The 18,848-nt window shown below is 51.6% G+C and overlaps 1 protein-coding gene across 2 annotated transcripts in view; it reads right to left on the reverse strand.

Annotated features, from left to right (window-relative positions):
- Positions 1 to 402: 402 nt before the first annotated feature.
- Positions 403 to 18,848, reverse strand: part of TACR1 (tachykinin receptor 1) — a 124,561-nt gene continuing 106,115 nt past the window's right edge. The window contains exons 3-6 of one of the 2 annotated variants that reach the window (XM_079328855.1): positions 13,560 to 13,754; positions 8,278 to 8,428; positions 6,651 to 6,847; positions 403 to 827 (exon numbers count right to left, since the gene is read on the reverse strand). In XM_079328855.1, coding sequence (XP_079184981.1) covers positions 488 to 827; positions 6,651 to 6,847; positions 8,278 to 8,428; positions 13,560 to 13,754 — 883 coding nt within the window. In that variant the 3' untranslated portion in view covers positions 403 to 487. Of the gene's footprint in view, positions 828 to 3,217; positions 3,849 to 6,650; positions 6,848 to 8,277; positions 8,429 to 13,559; positions 13,755 to 18,848 lie in introns of those variants that run through there. The other variant, XM_079328856.1, reaches the window with a different exon arrangement.

Below are 18,848 nucleotides of genomic sequence, written 5' to 3' on the forward strand. Positions count from 1 at the left end.
TGGATTCATGGGGATCTGAATTTCACCAGGAAGGGATGATCCTGATGGATCCATGGGGATCTGAGTCTCACCAGGAAGGGATGATCCCAATGGATCCATGGGGATCTGAGTCTCACCAGGAAGGGGTGATCCTGATGGATCCATGGGGATCTGAATCTCATCAGGAAGGGATGATCCCAATGGATCCATGGGGATCTGAGTCTCACCAGGAAGGGATGATCCTGATGGATCCATGGGGATCTGAATCTCACCAGGAAGGGATGATCCCAGTGAAGGAAATGGCTCCATGAAGATCACAATCCCACTGGGAAGGGGATGATCCTGATGGATCTGTGGGGATCTGAATCTCACCAGGAAGGGATGATCCTGATGGATCCATGGGGACCTGAATCCCATCAGCATTCATGGGAAGATCAGCCAGGAGCATGAGGATGTTTTTCCCTTCCCTCCTTTTTCCAGGATGACATCACTGATGGAAAACCAACAGTCAGAGTTTACTGTGCCCGTGGGATGGAGCTGAGCCTGGGAACTCCACTTTAATTAAAATCCAGAATTCCAGCCAGCTGGAACTGCCAGTGGGGGCTGGATCCTCCCCCAATTCCCACCTGGAATGTTCTGCCAGCAGCCTGCTGAGGGCTTGAAAAAACACAGATTGCACATTCCCAGCAGAGCAGCAGGATTTGGGAATGCCAGCCTGGGAAGGGAAGCTGGGATCCATCAGGGACACTGGAAATGCTGGAGAACAGATCAGCCCCAGGCCCTTCCCATGATCCAGGAGGGATTGGAGCCTTTTCCATGATTTGGGAATCAGTCCCACGCTCCCAGCCCTGAATTGGAGGAGGAATTTTGGGAATTGTCCCTTTTCTTGTTTTGGTGACATTTCAGGGCAAACCCCTCCCACTGAGGGTGCCCCAAACTCATCATCCATATTTTTTTATGGAATTTCAGCTTTTCCACCTCTTCCCACTCCCACCCCTCCTCGCCTCGTTAAGGGATAACGAACCATTCTCCACATCAAAGGAACATTTATCTGTGAAAATCCAAGCTGGGACAATCCTGAGATGCTTTGGGTTGGGTTCCCTCTCTCTTGGGATGCTCCCATGGGAAGAACTTCCCAGAAAGCTCCTTCCAGCTGCTCCCACCCCAAATCCCAAATTCCCCAGGGATGTCAGAGTAATTGGATTTGGGGTGGGTATTCCACAGGAGTGAGATTTGGGGTGAATATTCCAGTGGAAATGAGTTTGGGGTGGATATTCCACAGGGATTGGGATTTGGGGTGGATATTCCACAAGGATGAGATTTGGGGTGGATATTCCACAGGGATTGGGATTTGGGGTGGATATTCCACAAGGATGAGATTTGGGGTAGATATTCCACAGGAATGGGATTAGGGATGGATATTCTGCAGGAATGGGGTTTGGGGTGGATATTCCAAGGAAAAGGGGGAATTCCCCCACTAAACTTTGCATGATAATGATTATGCCCATTCTTCAGCTGGATGTAGGATTTTGGGGCAGGGTTTAGGAGAGGAATAAATCCCAAAATTCCAGAATGGGGAAGGCTGGTAAGTTCTGAAGGCTAAAAATTGGAATTTTTTTGGATTATGGTGACTTTAATAAAAAATAAATCCAGGGAGCTCCCGGGCTGGGTTCTGTCACCTCACACCAGAGCTCTGGCAAGGACACGGAAATCCCAAAAAACCCAAATCCCGTCATTCCCTGTGGGAACGCTCCGTAAACAGCGGATCCTGCACTTCCATCCTGGAATGCTCGGCCGTCAGGAGCCCTCAAGGGACAGAAAATAAAAACAACAATGAAGACAAGGATGGGTGGGGCAGGGCTCGTATCCACAGCAATCCCAGAAAAACGCTCTGAACAATGGGAATTGCTCCCGGATGGATCCTTGGCTGAGGCTTCCAAAGGCGCCGCCGGATCCTTGGCTGAGACTTCCAAAGGCGCCGGGGTTTTCGTGCCAAACAGAGCCAAAACAGGGCCAAGCCTGTTTGAATCCCAGCAAAATTCCCCAAATCCAGGGATTGGTGTTGGGGGAGGGATGGTCTCACATGGAATGAGGGGTAAAGGGTGGATTTAGGGGTGGATCCCAAGGGTGGATGGGGAGGGATTTGGAATTTGCTGCTCTTGTTCAGTCAGAATGGGAATTTCTGTGTTTCAGGATACAAAGCTGAGCTTAAACCCAAAGATTTCAGGGTTGGGATTTGGGGTTTGGGATGGGGGAGTTTTCCAGGTGCTTCCAAAGGGTGGGAGCAGAGCTCTGGGGGATATCCACTGATTTTCCTTCTAGGTGATTTTCCTTGCGTTGATTTTCCATCCAAGTGCCACGGAGGAGTTACAGGAACTCCCCTGCTTGGGAATTGAATCTGTGATCTGAGATCTGCCTAAAAAACCTGGAAAAGCCTCTGGATTCAGTGTCCAGGAGATGGGAACAGAACAGCGACCGGGACATTTCTCTGGAGTTCATCCCTCATTTCTCCAGCATTCCAGTGAATCCAGTTCAGAGCCAGATTTCCTCACCCCAAACAAGAACTTGGAGCAGCAGCAGCCACGAGCAAATTCCCCCCACATTGTCCCCAGGTTTGTGGCTTTGCTCCCAACAAGCACAGTTGATCCACTTGGAGGAGTCCAGGGAAAATTGTCCATCCGAACAGAAATATTCCATAAATACACACATCACAAACCTAATGGAAAAAATCCCTGATTAAAACAAAATCCAGGAGGTGGGAGGGAATCCTCTGAACCCTGGGGGTGAGAGCAGCTCTGAAGAATTTCTAATCTCCTTCCAACCTTGTTTTTGGGATGGAATCCATTTCCAGGGTGTGAGGATCCCTTCAGATGGTCTCTCCTTTTCCAGAGCTCCATGGCATTCCAGAGTCCATCCAAGAGGATTTCTAGGGAATCACAGAATTCCTTGTGGTGGTTGAGGAACAGCAGCTAAAGCCCAGCTCAGATTGGAGATCCTTTGGAACATCCTTCAGGAGTTGCTTTGGGGGATTTTTCAGAGAACTCTCAGGAGATCCTTTGGGAGTTCCTTTAGGAGATTCTTCAGATCCTTCAGGAGATCCTCTGGGAATCTGCTCTGACAAACGGGTTTGGAGCAGTGGGATGTGGATGCCAGAGATGATCCAAGGCCATGTGGGAAGTCCTGGATCTATGCTGTGGTCGATGATTCCCTGTGGAGCTGGATTCAAGATCACCCTGGATATCCAATGGGGAGACTGAAATGAAGGATGGGAGGAGGGAAGTGCAGAGTGGGACTGTTTTCCATGGGGTGGGATGCACTGAGAGATCCCTTCGTTCTTTGCAGAGAGCACGGAAGCGCTGGCCACTGTTGGAATTCCAGAGAAAAACCCCGCTCTGTCCCATTCCTGCATCCCCTCCATCTCCAAGTGGGCAGTTGGAGAAACATTCCTGGTGTCCAGCCCCACAATGGAACACGCAGAGCTCATCCCAAGGAAAAGAGACGGGAAAACAGCACAGGAAAGGCCGGCAGGGCACAAGCAGGGCGGTGACACCGAGGTGGCACCGAGGGGACCCCCCTAGGTGGGGGTGTTGGAGTAGAAGCTGAAGCTCTCGGACACGGTCTTGGAGTCGCTGCGGGAGGAGCCGTTGGAGGCCACGTCCAGGGAGAGCCGCTCGGCCCGGCCGGGCTCCTCCGGCTCCTCGTCGGCCGCGCCCAGCGCCGAGGCCACGGTGGCGGTGTCCATGCGGCTGAGCTTGGACACGGAGCTGTGCGTGTGCAGGAAACGCGCCGAGCGCAGCTCCAGCCCCTCGTACTCGCCGGCGCTCACACACGGGCACCAGCGGAACGCCTGCTTGAATCCCAGCCGGAACCTGCGCCACGCAGCCGACCGGAGCACGGCACCGCCAGAGGCACCGGTGGATGAGGACATGGGTGGGGAGAGATGGGAGATGGACAAAGGAATGGGATGGAGATGGCCACAGGGACAGGATGGACATGGAGATGAACAAAGGAATGGGATGGAGATGGAGATGAACAAAGGAATGGGATGGAGATGGCCATGGGAACGGGATGGAGATGGCCACAGGAGTGAGATGGAGATGAACAAAGGAGATGGAGATGGCCACAGGGACAGGATGGAGATGGCCACGGGAACGGGATGGAGATGGAGATGAACAAAGGAATGGGATGGAGATGGAGATGAACAGAGGAATGGGATTGGGATGGAGATGAACAAAGGATTGGGATGGAGATGGAGATGAACAAAGGATTGGGATGGAGATGGAGATGGCCACAGGAACAGGATGGAGATGAAGATTAACAAAGGAATGGGATGGAGATGAAGATGAACAAAGGATTGGGATGGAGACGGCCATGGGAATGGGATGGAGATGAACAAAGGAACGGGATGGAAATGGCCACAATAGTGGGATGGAGATGAACAAAGGAGATGGAGATGGCCAAAGGGACAGGATGGAGATGGAGATGAACAGAGGAACGGGATGGAGATGAAAAAAGAACGGGATGGAGATGGAGATGAGCAAAGGAATGGGATGGAGATGGAGATGAGCAAAGGAATGGGATGGAGATGGAGATGAACAAGGGAATGGGATGGAGATGAACAAAGAACGGGATGGAGATGGAGATAAGCAAAGGAATGGGATGGAGATGGAGATGAGCAAAGGAATGGGATGGAGATGGAGATGAACAAGGGAATGGGATGGAGATGAACAAAGGAGATGGAGATGTACAAAGAACAGGATGGAGGTGGATATGGGTGAGGGAAGACAGAGATAGCCACAGGAGTTGGGAAAGACATGGACATGGTCAGAGGAATGGGATGGATGTGGCCAAAAGGAGGGGGAGATAAAGCTGAGCTTTTCTAAATGTGACAAAATTTCAATCTTTCACTGAGGGGAGGAAAAACCCACTGGGAAGTGAAAAACCCATGGACAAATAGAAAACCCACTGAGAAACAAAAAACCTGCTGAGAAGTGGAAAACCTGCTGAGAAACAAAAAACCCTCTGAGAAACAAAAAAACCCACTGAGAAATGGAAAACCTGCTGAGAAATAAAAAACCCACTGGGAAATAGAAAACCTGCTGAGAAATAAAAAACCCACTGGGAAATAGAAAACCTGCTGAGAAATGAAAAACCCACTGGGAAATAGAAAACCTGCTGAGAAATGAAAAACCCACTGAGAAATTAAAAACTGACTGAGAAACAGAAAACCCATGGAAAAACAAAAAAACCCCTGCAGACCCCAGTTAGGAGTTGGGATGGTTTCACTTGCTGTTGGCCCTCAAAATCCATGGGGATTAGGAAAGACTCCAGGTGAGAATTGTGCCACCCCCACCTCAGGTGGAAGTGGCAGAGGGGCAGGAGAGACCATCCCAAAAAACTGCAACCATCCCAAAAACCCCATCCATCCTGAAAAACGCCACCCATCCCAAAAAACCTCACCCACCCTGAGAAACCCCATCCATCCATAAAAACCCCACCCATAATAAAAAATCCTATCCACCCCAAAAAACCCTACCCATCCCAAAAAACCCCATCCATGCTAAGAGCCCTCACCCATCCCAAAAAACCCCATCCATGCTGACAAACCCCATTCATGCTGAGAAACCCCACCCATCCTAAAAACCCCATCCATCCTGAGAAATGCCACTCATCCCAAAAAAAAAACCATCCCAAAAAACCCCACCCATCTTGAGAAACCCCATCCATCCTGAAAATCCCCATCCATGCTGAGAAAACCCATCCACCGAGAAACCCCATCTGTCCCAAAAATCCCCATCCACCCTGAGAAACCTCATCCATCCTAAAATCCCCATACATGCTGAGAACCCCCACCCATCCCAAAAAATCCCATCCCAAAAAACCCCACCCATCTTGAGAAACCCCACCCATCCCAAAAATCCCCATCCACCCTGAGAAACCTCATCCATCCTAAAAATCCCCATACATGCTGAGAACCCCCACCCATCCCAAAAAACCCCATCCATGCTGAGAAACCCCACCCATCCAAAAAAAACCCATCCCAAAAATCCCCATCCACCCTGAGAAACCCCATCCATCCCAAAAACCCCCATCCATGCTGAGAAACCCCATCCATGCTGAGAAAACCCACCCATCCCAAAAATCCCCATCCATGCTGAGACCTCCTACCCATCCCAAAAAACCCATCCTAAAAATCCCCATCCATGCTGAGAAACCCCATCCATGCTGAGAAACCCCACCCATCCCAAAAGAACCCATCCTAAAAATCCCCATCCATACTGAATCCTCCCACCCATCCCAAAAAAACCCATCCCAAAAATCCCCATCCATGCTGAGTCCTCCCACCCATCCCAAAATCCCCATCCATACTGAGTCCTCCCACCCATCCCAAAATCCCCATCCATGCTGAGTCCTCCCACCCATCCCAAAATCCCCATCCATGCTGAGTCCTCCCACCCATCCCAAAATCCCCATCCATACTGAGTCCTCCCACCCATCCCAAAATCCCCATCCATGCTGAGTCCTCCCACCCATCCCAAAATCCCCATCCATGCTGAGTCCTCCCACCCATCCCAAAATCCCCATCCATGCTGAGTCCTCCCACCCATCCCAAAATCTCCATCCATACTGAGTCCTCCCACCCATCCCAAAATCCCCATCCACGCTCTCACCTGTCGTTGAGGCAGCAGTAGATGATGGGGTTGTACATGGTGGAGCTCATGGCCAGCCACATGACGGCCAGGTAGACCTGCTGGATGGAGCGGCGCAGGTACCACTCGGGCCGCAGGTACTGCAGCGTGAAGTAGACGTGGTAGGGCAGCCAGCAGAGCGCGAAGGTGCACACCACCATGATCATCATCTTCACCACCTGCGGGGGCACGGCCACGCTCCCTCACTGCGCCCGGGAGTGGCCTGGGTGAGCTTGGGAGTGGCCTGGGTGAGCTTGGGAGTGGCCTGGGTGAGCTTGGGAGTGGCCTTGGTGACCTTGGGAGTGGCCTTGGTGAGCTTGGGAATGGCTTTGTGAACTTGGGAGTGGCTTTGTGAACTTGAGAGTGGCTTTGTGGCCTTGGGAGTGGCCTTTGCCACTTTGGGAGTGGCTTTTTGACCTTGGGAGTGGTTTGTGACCTTGGGAATGGCTTTGTGACCTTGGGAGTGGCTGTGTGACCTTGGGAGTGGTTTGTGACCTTGGAAATGGGCTTTGTGACCTTGGGAATGGCTTTGTGACCTTGGGAATGGCTTTGTGACCTTGGGAGTGGCTTTGTGACCTTGGGAATGGCCTTTGTGACCTTGGGAGTGGCCTTTGTGACCTTGGGATTCCAGCCTTGGGAATGGCCTTTGCCACCGTGGGATTCTGACCTTGGGAATGGTCTTTGCCACCTTGGGAATGGCCTTTGCCACCTTGAGATTCCAGCCTTGGGAATGGCCTTTGTGACCTTGGGAATGGCCTTTCCAAATGGGATTGGCCTTTCCAGCCTTGGCAATGGCCTTTCTGAGCAGGAATGGCCTTTCCAGCCTTGGCAATGTCTTTTTCTACTGGGAATGGCCTTTCCAGCCATTCAGTGCAGTCAGTATCTTGGTTAAACCACTTTTGTGGGATGTCCTGAACCCATCTGTCACTCATTCCACCCTCTGGCATTCCTTACTTTGTGCTTGGCTATGACCTGCTCATGGCTGGGATTGGCCAGGAATTCTGGATCCAACCATGCTCACAATTCCTTACCTTGTGGAGATTAGCCAGGAATTCTGAATCCAGCCCCTCCCCAAATTCTTCACCTTCCTCTTGTCTGAGACTACTCATGGTTAGGATTGGCCAGGAATCCTTTCCCTTTCCCTCCTGGAATTCTTCACCTTCCTCTTGTCTGAGACTACTCATGGTTAGGATTGGCCAGGAATCCTTTCCCTCCTGGAATTCTTCACCTTCCTCTTGTCTGGGACTGCTCATGGTTAGGATTCACCAGGAATCCTTTCCCTTTCCCTTTTCCTCCTGGAATTCTTCACCTTCCTCTTGTCTGAGACTACTCATGGTTAGGATTCACCAGGAATCCTTTCCCTTTCCCTTTTCCTCCTGGAATTCTTCACCTTCCTCTTGTCTGAGACTGCTCATGGTTAGGATTCACCAGGAATCCTTTCTCTTTCCCCCTTTTCCTCTTCCTCCCTTTTTCCTTTTTTCCTTTCTCCCTTTTCCCCTTTCCTCCTTTCGCTTTCCTCCTTTCCCATTCCCTTTCCCTTTCTTCCCCCCCTTTTCCTTTTTTCCTTCCCCCTTTTCCCCCTTTCCCTTTCCCTCCTGGAACTCCTCACCTTCCTCTTGGCTGTCACCTGCTCGTGGTAGCGGTCGGAGGAGTCCCCGGGGATGGCGCTGGCCCAGAGCGTGCGGCCGACGGCGGCGTAGGCACAGCCAATCACCAGCAGGGGCAGCAGGTACAGCAGGACAGTCATGGAGAAATGGTACCTGGAAAAATGGATAATACATGAGGATCCTCTGAGGGTCATCGAGAAATGGTACCTGGAAAAATGGATAATCCATGAGGATCCTCTGACGGTCATGGAGAAATGGTACCTGGAAAAAATGGATAATCCATGAGGATCCTCTGACGGTCATGGAGAAATGGTACCTGGAAAAATGGATAATCCATGAGGATCCTCTGACGGTCATGGAGAAATGGTACCTGGAAAAATGGGATAATCCATGGGGATCCTCTGACGGCCATGGAGAAATGGTACCTGGAAAAGAAATGGGATAATCCATGAGGATCCTCTGATGGTCATGGAGAAATGGTACCTGGAAAAATGGGATAATCCATGAGGATCCTCTGACGGTCATGGAGAAATGGTACCTGGAAAAATGGGATAATCCATGAGGATCCTCTGATGGCCATGGAGAAATGGTACCTGGAAAAATGGATAATCCATGAGGATCCTCTGACAGCCATGGAGAAATGGTACCTGGAAAAATGGATAATCCATGAGGATCCTCTGACGACCATGGAGAAATGGTACCTGGAAAAATGGATAATCCATGAGGATCCTCTGACGGTCATGGAGAAATGGTACCTGGAAAAATGGGATAATCCATGAAGATCCTCTGATGGCCATGGAGAAATGGTACCTGGAAAAATGGGATAATCCATGAGGATCCTCTGACGGTCATGGAGAAATGGTACCTGGAAAAATGGGATAATCCATGAGGATCCTCTGACGGCCATGGAGAAATGGTACCTGGAAAAGAAATGGGATAATCCATGAGGATCCTCTAACGGCCATGGAGAAATGGTACCTGGAAAAATGGGATAATCCATGAGGATCCTCTGACGGCCATGGAGAAATGGTACCTGGAAAAATGGATAATCCATGAGGATCCTCTAACGGCCATGGAGAAATGGTACCTGGAAAAATGGGATAATCCATGAGGATCCTCTAACGGCCATGGAGAAATGGTACCTGGAAAAGAAATGGGATAATCCATGAGGATCCTCTGACAGCCATGGAGAAATGGTACCTGGAAAAGAAATGGGATAATCCATGAGGATCCTCTGACGGCCATGGAGAAATGGTACCTGGAAAAATGGGATAATCCATGAGGATCCTCTGACGGCCATGGAGAAATGGTACCTGGAAAAAATGGGATAATCCATGAGGATGCAGCAGAGTGGTTATGGAAAAATGGTACATGGAAAAAATGGGATAATCCATGGGGAACCAGCAGGATGGTCATGGAGAAATGGTACCTGGAAAAGAAATGGGATAATCCATGAGGATCCTCTGACGGTCATGGAGAAATGGTACCTGGAAAAAATGGGATAATCCATGAGGATCCTCTGACGGCCATGGAGAAATGGTACCTGGAAAAATGGGATAATCCATGAGGATCCTCTGACGGCCATGGAGAAATGGTACCTGGAAAAATGGGATAATCCATGAGGATCCTCTGATGGCCATGGAGAAATGGTACCTGGAAAAGAAATGGGATAATCCATGAGGATCCTCTGACGGCCATGGAGAAATGGTACCTGGAAAAGAAATGGGATAATCCATGAGGATCCTCTGACGGTCATGGAGAAATGGTACCTGGAAAAGAAATGGGATAATCCATGAGGATCCTCTGACGGCCATGGAGAAATGGTACCTGGAAAAATGGGATAATCCATGAGGATCCTCTGATGGCCATGGAGAAATGGTACCTGGAAAAGAAATGGGATAATCCATGAGGATCCTCTGACGGTAATGGAGAAATGGTACCTGGAAAAGAAATGGGATAATCCATGAGGATCCTCCGATGGCCATGGAGAAATGGTACCTGGAAAAATGGGATAATCCATGAGGATGCAGCAGAGTGGTTATGGAAAAATGGTACATGGAAAAAATGGGATAATTCATGGGGAACCAGCAGGATGGTCATGGAGAAATGGTACCTGGAAAAAATGGGATAATCCATGAGGGTCCTGCAGGGTGATCATGGAGAAATGGTACCTGGAAAAAAAATGGTATAAACCATGAGGGTCCAGTAGGATGGCCATGGAGAAATGGTAGCTGGAAAAAATGGGATCCATGGGGATCCTGCAGATGGTCATGGAGAAATGGTAGCAGGAGAAAATGGAATAATCCATGAGAATCCAGCAGGACAGTCATGGAGAAATGGTACCTGGAAAAAATATAATAATCCCTGGGGATCCAGCATTGGGAATGCCATGGGAGCACTGGGAATGCCATGGAAATATTTGGAATGCCGTGGAACACTGGGAATGCTGCGGGAACACTGGGAATGCTGTGGATCAGAGAAGACTTCTGTTAAAGGAGAGTTGGTTTAAAAGGAATCCCAAGAATTCCAGGTTTAACCACAGGAGGGGATGGAGGCTCCGACCTTGTGGAAAATCCTCTGTTCCCTAAAAACCGAGTCCACAAACGTGGCAGCTTGGAAAACTTCCCAGATCCTGCCTGTTTTTGCAGGAACTTCATTCCCAAGGCTTTGGGGCTCTGGGTGGATTTTGGAGCTCCAATCCCACCTTCCACATCTTTCCAAGGATTTGGATTCCAATCCAAGCCCTGCAGCTGCTCCCAGCTCTGCTCCTGCTCCTCTTCCCGGGAGCTTGGATTGAATCCCAGCTCCAGAGGGCGAGGCTGGCTCAGGGAATTCTCCTGCAGGGAACTGGGCTGGCCCTGGCCCCGCTGTTGTTCAGTGCTGCAATCTCATTTTCCCAGCCCTAATTCCATTTGGGATGGGCTTGGCGGGGCTGGATTTCGTTTTGCTCATTCCAGAGGCGTCTCGGTGGCTCCAGAGGAGGATTTTGTTGTGGTTCCCATGGAATTCCAGATCCCTGGAGCACAGCAGGAATGTCTGGAGGAGCTGCAGGATAACGTCAGCAGCACAGAGCCTCATTCCCAGAGGGGTCTGGGCTCCCAGAGCCCTTCCAGACAGCTCCAGGAATTCTTTTGGGATGCCAGGCATGGCAAAGCAGTGGAATTGTTCTGCTTGCAGGATTCCCAGGATCACTCTGGGAAATTTGGGGGTTGCAGCTGGAAGGTTTTTGGGATGGAAGATCCTATGGGAATTGCAGGATGCTCAGGGCATGGAGCTGCCACCTCCTTTTCCCTGGCAAATCCCGGGAATGTTGGCATGGAAGGGACATCCCTGAATTCCCAGAGGATCCAGGGGCAGCTTCTCCCTTTCCTCAAAACCCCAGATGGCCACTGATGGAATTCCTGATCCCTTTGGGAAGCAGGGATGGATGGCTGGACTGAATCCTGCAGAATCCTCAGCTCCCGCCGACGTTTTCCAGGGAAAAACCAGCTCTGCCTGCCTCTGTGCTCCCCAGAGGTTTTCCAAAGGAAATCCCTCTCTGAAGTGTTAGAATTCTCCTGTTTGCCCTGGTTTTTATCTCCTGTTTTCTTAGGAACTGGGCAAAGAATAGAATCTTTTCCTCTTGGCACCACAAACGGAGCAGCTGCCACCGGAGCGTTCCCGGAATAACTGCTCCAAGGCCATGGAGCAGGGAAAGGGCTGGGATGGCGCCTCTGGAATCACCAAACACCTGTCCCGAGTTATTTAGGGCAGGAAAATCCCATCCTGGGGTCTGCCCGGGGAGATCCTGAGGATTGGAGACACCTGCCCTGGCTCCAGTGGAATTCCAGAGCAGAATTCCACAGCCCCAGTTCCTCCCTGCTCAGGGCTGGAGATCACAAACTCCTTTATTCCCTTTTTTTATATTCCCTTTCTTTATTCTTTATTTTTATTTGCCTTCTTTATTCCCTTTTTCTATTTCCTGTTTTATGTCCTGTTTTTTATTCCCCTTTTTTATTCCTTTCTTTATTCCTGTTTTAATTCCCTTCTTTATTCCTCCCCTCCCCCTTTTTTTTCCCCTCAACACCTGACATTTACCTCCCCTTGGCAAACCATTCCCAGAGCCTCTGGAAGTTCCAGGAGCTCCCCTTTCCCCCTTTTCCTTTCCTTTCCTCCCTTTTCCTTTCCCTGTTTTTCCATTTCCCTTTTCTATTATCTCTTTCCCTTTCTCTTTTCCTTTCCCCCCTTTTCCTTTCCCCTTCCCCCTCTTCCTTTCCCTTTTCCCTTTCCCTCCTCCTTTTCCTTTTCCCATTTTTCTGTTTCCCTTTTCCATTATCCCTTTCCCTTCCTCTTTTCCTTCCCCCCTTTTCCTTTCCCCTTCCCCCTTTTCCCTCTTCCTTTCCCTTTCCCTACTCCTATTCCTTTCCCCCTTTCCCCTTTCCATTTCCCTCCTCCTCTTCCTTTCCCCCTTTCCCTTTCCCTCTTCCTTTTCCTTTCCCCCTTTCCCTCCCCCTTCCCCTCCTCCTTTTCCCATTTTTCCATTTCCCTTTTCCATTATCCCTTTCCCTCCTCCTTTTCATTTCCCCCTTTTTCCTTTTTCTTTCCCCATTTATCCATTTCCCTTTTCCATTATCTCTTTCCCTTCCTCTTTTCCTTTCCCCCCTTTCCCCTTGCCCCTTCCCCCTCTTCCTTTCCCTTTTCCCTTTACCTCCTCCTTTTCCTTTTCCCGTTTTTCCGTTTCCCTTTCCCATTACCCCTTTCCCTCCTCCTTTCCTTTCCCCGTTTTTCCTTTCCCCGTTTTTCCTTTTCCTTTCCCCGTTTTTCCATTTCCCTTTTCCATTATCCTTTTCCCTTCCTCTTTTCCTTTCTCCCTCTTTCTTTCCCTTTTTCCTTTCCCCCTTCCCCCTTTCCCTCCTCCTTTCCCCCTCTTCCTTTCCCTTTTTCTTTCCCCCTTTCCCTCCTCCTTTTCCTTTCCCCCCCTCCTCCATTATCCCTTTCCCTCCCCTTTTCCTTTCCTTTTCCTTTCCCTTTCCCTTTCCCTCTTCCTTTCCCTGTTTTTCCGTTTCCCTTTTCCATTATGCCTTCCTTTCCCCCTCTTCCTTTCTCCCCTTTTCCATTATCCCTTTCCTCCTTTTCCTTTCTCCCCTTTCCCCTTCCCCCTTTCCCTTTCCCCCTTTCCCTCCTCCTTTTCCTTTTCCTTTCCCCCTTCCCTCCTCCTTTCCCTTTCCCCCTTCCCCCTTTCCCTTCCCCTCCCCATTTCCCAGATCCCCCCTCATTTCCCCGCTCCCATCCCATTCCCACTCACGCTTTTCCAGACGCGGCTCCGCCGGGCTCCGGCCACTCCACGAGGCAGACGAGGCGTCCCGGGAGCTCGGCAGTGATGGAGAAATATCCCTGTGGGAAAGCCAGCAGGAGCGCCAGGAGCCAGATCAGCCCCACCAGCACCTTGGTGGCTGCGGCCGAGAGGCGCGGCCGGAGCGGGTGGATGATGGCCATGTACCTGCTCGGGAAGAGAGGGAATGAGCTGGGAAATCAGGGAGCTCTGAATCTGGGAAGAGAGAGAATTGAGCTGGGAAATCATGGAGTTCAGTTTGGGAAGAGAGGGAATTGAGCTGGGAAATCATGGAGTTCAGTTTGGGAAGAGAGGGAATTGAGCTGGGAAATCAGGGAGTTCAGTTTGGGAACAGTGGGAATTGAGCTGGGAAATCATGGAGTTCAGTTTGGGAAGAGAGGGAATTGAGCTGGGAAATCATGAAGCTCTGAATCTGGGAACAGTGGGAATTGAGCTGGGAAATCATGAAGTTCAGTTTGGGAACAGAGGGAATTGAGCTGGGAAATCATGGAGTTCAGTTTGGGAACAGAGGGAATTGAGCTGGGAAATCCCAGAATTCTGAATCTGGGAACAGAGGGAAGTAGAGCTGGAAATTCCCAAAGTTCAGTTTGGGAAAAGTGGGAATTGAGCTGGGAAATCCCAGAGTTCAGTTTGGGAAAAACTGGAATCAGGGCTGGAAAATCATGGAGTTCCAGCTCTGGGAAAAGTGAGAATCAGGGCCATAAATCCCTGAATTCCCTTTGGGGAAAGTGGGAATCAGGTCTGGAAAATCCCAGTGCTCCAGCTCTGGGAACAGTGGGAATCAGATCTGGAAAATTACAAGTCTCCCTTTGGGAAAAGAAGGAATTAGGGCTGGAAAATCCCAGTGCTCCAGCTCTGGGAACAGTGGGAATGGGAGCTGGAAAATTTTGGTGTTCCAGCTTTGGCTCTCCTGCATTTTTCCCCAAGTGAACCCATTCCCAAGAAGAGCAAGGGGCTGGGAAGGGCCATCAGAAGCATCCCAAACAAAGGATGGGGGTGGGAATTTGGGGGCTGAGGGAGCTGCCAGGCCCCAAATCCTTCAGGATTTTCCTGAGGCACTGTTGTGCCAGCCCCAATCCCAAATTTCCTGCCTTTGTCCAGAGTGTTCAGAACAACTTCCGGATGTTTTTCTTCCATGCCCAGGGCTGGAACAGCTCCAGGGAAAGGAGGGGATGGAGGAACTTCCAGCAAAAATCCCCCATGAAAAAATTCTACTGGGGGATTCCTGGAGGAGCTCTGGATTCTGTGAAGTGTCCAAGGCTGGGCTGGATGGGTTTGGAGCAGCCTGGGATCCCAATCCCACCCATCCCAGGATTCCATGGATCAAACCACAGTCCCCACTTGCTCCATGGGGGCTGTTCCACATGCTGGGAATTGCCTGCAGGGAGGGAGAGGAGCTGGGGAGAATTCCACTCCTCCCAGTCCCTGCTCTGGGTCTCATGACTCTGCTGGACTTCGGGAACATGAGGCTCATTCCCTGCCAGTTCCCTGATTTTGGGTGGGAATCAGGAATTCCAGCCCCATCCTGGCTGTGACTGGAGCCCCAACCCAGCCCTGCTGCTCCTGATCCCAGTCCCAGCTCTCATTCCCAATCCCAATCTCAATCCCAGCTCTCCCCATTTCCATTCCCAATCCCAACTCTCCCCATTCCAGTTCAGATCCAGTCTCTCCCCATTCCCAATTCCAGGTCTGGCTCTCCTATTCCAAATCCCAGCTCTCCCCATTCCCAATTCCAGCTCTCCCAATTCCCAGTCCTGATCCCAGCTATCCATAATCCCAGTTCCAGCTCTCCCCATTCCCATTCCCAGTTCTACATTTCCCCATTCCCATTCCCAGTTCCAGCTCTCCCCAGTTCCAATTTTCCCCATTCCTAGTTCCAGCTCTCCCCATTCCCATTCCCAGTTCTACATTTCCCCATTCCCATTCCCAGTTCCAGCTCTCCCCATTCCCTGTTCCAGCTCTCCCGAGTTCCAATTTTCCCCATTCCCAGTTCCAACTCTCCCCATTCCCATTCCCAGTTCCAGCTCTCCCCAGTTCCAATTTTCCCCATTCCCAGTTCCAGCTCTCCCCATTCCCATTCCCAGTTCCAGCTCTCCCCAGTTCCAATTTTCCCCATTCCCAGTTCCAGCTCTCCCCATTCCCATTCCCAGTTCCAGCTCTCCCCATTCCCATTCCCAGTTCCAGCTCTCCCCAGTCCCTGTTCCAGCTCTCCCCATTCCCATTCCCAGTTCCAGCTCTCCCCATTCCCAGTTCCAGCTCTCCCCATTCCTAGTTCCAGCTCTCCCCATTCCCAGTTCCAGCTCTCCCCATTCCCAGTTCCAGCTCTCCCCATTCCCAGTTCCACATCTCCCCATTCCCATTCCCAGTTCCACATCTCCCCATTCCCATTCCCAGTTCCACATCTCCGCATTCCCATTCCCAGTTCCACATCTCCCCATTCCCATTCCCAGTTCCAGCTCTCCCCATTCCCAGTTCCACATCTCCCCATTCCCAGTTCCAGCTCTCCCCATTCCCAGTTCCAGCTCTCCCCAGTTCCAACTCTCCCCATTCCCAGTTCCAGCTCTCCCCAGTTCCAGCTCTCCCCATTCCCAGTTCCAGCTCTCCCCAGTTCCAACTCTCCCCATTCCCAGTTCCAGCTCTCCCCAGTTCCAGCTCTCCCCATTCCCAGTTCCAGCTCTCCCCAGTTCCAACTCTCCCCATTCCCAGTTCCAGCTCTCCCCAGTTCCAACTCTCCCCATTCCCAGTTCCAGCTCTCCCCATTCCCAGTTCCAGCTTTCCCCAGTTCCAGCTCTCCCCATTCCCAGTTCCAGCTCTCCCCAGTTCCAATTTTCCCCATTCCCAGTTCCTCCCATTCCCACAGATCCTTCTGCTGCTGGCCAGGAGTGATTCCTCCCTTCCAGGCTCCTGGAACAAGTTCCTGCTTTTCCTGCCTTTCAGCTCCATTGTCAGGACCCAGACACAGGAAAAAGAGAAATTTTTCCAAGGTCTGGTGATGCCTGGAGGGGCTGAGGATGGGATTTGTTCCCTTCCTGATTCCTGGCTGGAATTTGGGATGCAGCTGGAGCACACAGAGGCTGCAGCTTCCAGATAGGAGCCTGGATTTTTTGGGAAAACTGAGCCTCTCTTGGGTTTGCAGGTGCAGAAAGATTTTTTTGGGAATGCTAATCGTCAAAAAATTCCAGCCCCATCCTCCCAGACCTTCCTGTTTTACTGCAGCTTCCCTGGATTTGCTTTCCTTTTTTTTTTTCAGGGTGTATCAAAGGCTGTAATTTAATTCTTCACCCCAAAAAATCATCCCTGGAATTCATCCCAGCCCCTAAGGGGCTTTTCCAGCTGATCCCAAATATCCTCCTGGAACAGCAGCATGGGAGAGGAGCTGGAAATAACCCGGTTTTTATTGATCATCACCTCCATTCCTGTGGATTTTAGGGAGAGGATTCAGTGACAAATCCAAACCTGGGGCTGTGTTTAATGCCTGTGGAGCCTCATCCACCCCCAGCTCTGCTTCCCGCAGGGAATCTCAGATCCAGTGGCTCCAAAGGTGCTGGAAAACGGCAGGAAAAGCCTCCCACCCCACCAAAATTCCCTTTATTCCCTGGGAACAGGGACAAGAGAGGCAGCAGAGCCTGGCCAGCTCTGGGAATGTGGCCTTGGAAAAATCCAAAACGCTCGGAGGAGCCACGAGGCTGCTCTGGAGCTGGGAATTGGCTCTGGAGATGGTGGGAAATGTCCCCAACCCCAAATTCCTGGGACCTGGGGGTTCCAGGGGCTTGGTGTCCCCCAGTGGGATCTGGCTGAGCTTTGGATCACAGCCCAGTGGGATCTGGGATCAATCAGGAACTGAGCAGGGAAAACCCAAGCCCAGCAGCTGAATGGAGGAATCCCGGAATTCCAGAACCCCAGGCTCCAGCCTCTCCCACTGGATCCACCCCTGGAATCCCAGCAGGTTTGCCCAGGGACACCCCCAGGTGTGCCAGGATGCTTTTCCCAGGCTGAGCTGCTCCTCAGACATTCCCAACCCAGCCCAAATCCATGGAATAGGCACGGGGTTTGTGAGGTGAGACCATTTTGTACCCGAATTCCAGAAAGTGGAGTTGGAAAGGGAAAGGAAAGGGAAGGCAAAGAAATGAAAAAGTTAAAAGGAGAGGGAAGGAAAGGAAAAGGGGTTGGATTCAAAGGCACTTCCAGCACCTGCAGCAGCCCTGGAGCCTTTCCTGAGCTCCAGCGCTCCCAAAGGGTTCCCAAAGCCACCTGCAGCCAGGGCTGGGCTATTTTTAGCACCCAAACGAGCTTTGTGTTAATTGTGGTGGAACAGATGGAGCCCAGCAGAGCACCATGCCTGGGATCTGGGCAGGAGTGACTGGTGACCCTGGTCAGTGACCAGTGTCTGGCTCTGTGCAGGAGTGACCTGGTGACCCTGGTCAGTGACCTGAGTCCAGCTCTGGGCAGGAGTGATTGGTGACCCTGGTCAGTGACCAGTGTTCTGCTCTGGACAGGAGTGACCTGGTGACCCTGGTCAGTGACCTGAGTCCAGCTCTGGACAGGAGTGACCTGGTGACCCTGGTCAGTGACCAGTGTCCTGCTCTGGGCAGGAGTGATTGGTGACCCTGGTCAGTGACCTGGGTCCAGCTCTGTGCAGGAGTGACCTGGTGACCCTGGTGAGTGACCAGTGTCCTGCTCTGGGCAGGAGTGATTGGTGACCCTGGTCAGTGACCTGGGTCCAGCTCTGGGCAGGAGTGATTGGTGACCCTGGTCAGTGACCAGTGTCCTGCTCTGGACAGGAGTGATTGGTGACCCTGGTCAGTGACCTGAGTCCAGCTCTGGGCAGGAGTGACCCCCCTGGACCTGGTCACTGACCTGTCCTTGTCCCTGGGCAGCAGTGACCCAGGTCACTGACCTCTCTCTGTCCTACACAACAGTGACCCCCTGACCATGGCCACTGACCTGTGACTGTCCCTGTGTAACAGTGACCCCATGGCCCCAGTCACTGCCCTGTCCCTGTCCAGCAGTGACCCGCAGCCATTGACCTGTCCCTGTCCCGTAGTGACCCGCAGCCATTGACCTGTCCCTGTCCAGCAGTGACCCCACTGCCCTGTCCCTGTCCCTGTCCCGCAGTGACCCCACTGCCCTGTCCCTGTCCCTGTCCAGCAGTGACCCGCAGCCATTGACCTGTCCCTGTCCAGCAGTGACCCCACTGCCCTGTCCCTGTCCAGCAGTGACCCCACTGCCCTGTCCCTGTCC

This window comes from Erithacus rubecula (genome assembly GCF_903797595.1).
Source record: "Erithacus rubecula genome assembly, chromosome: 29".
Classification (NCBI taxonomy): domain Eukaryota; kingdom Metazoa; phylum Chordata; class Aves; order Passeriformes; family Muscicapidae; genus Erithacus; species Erithacus rubecula.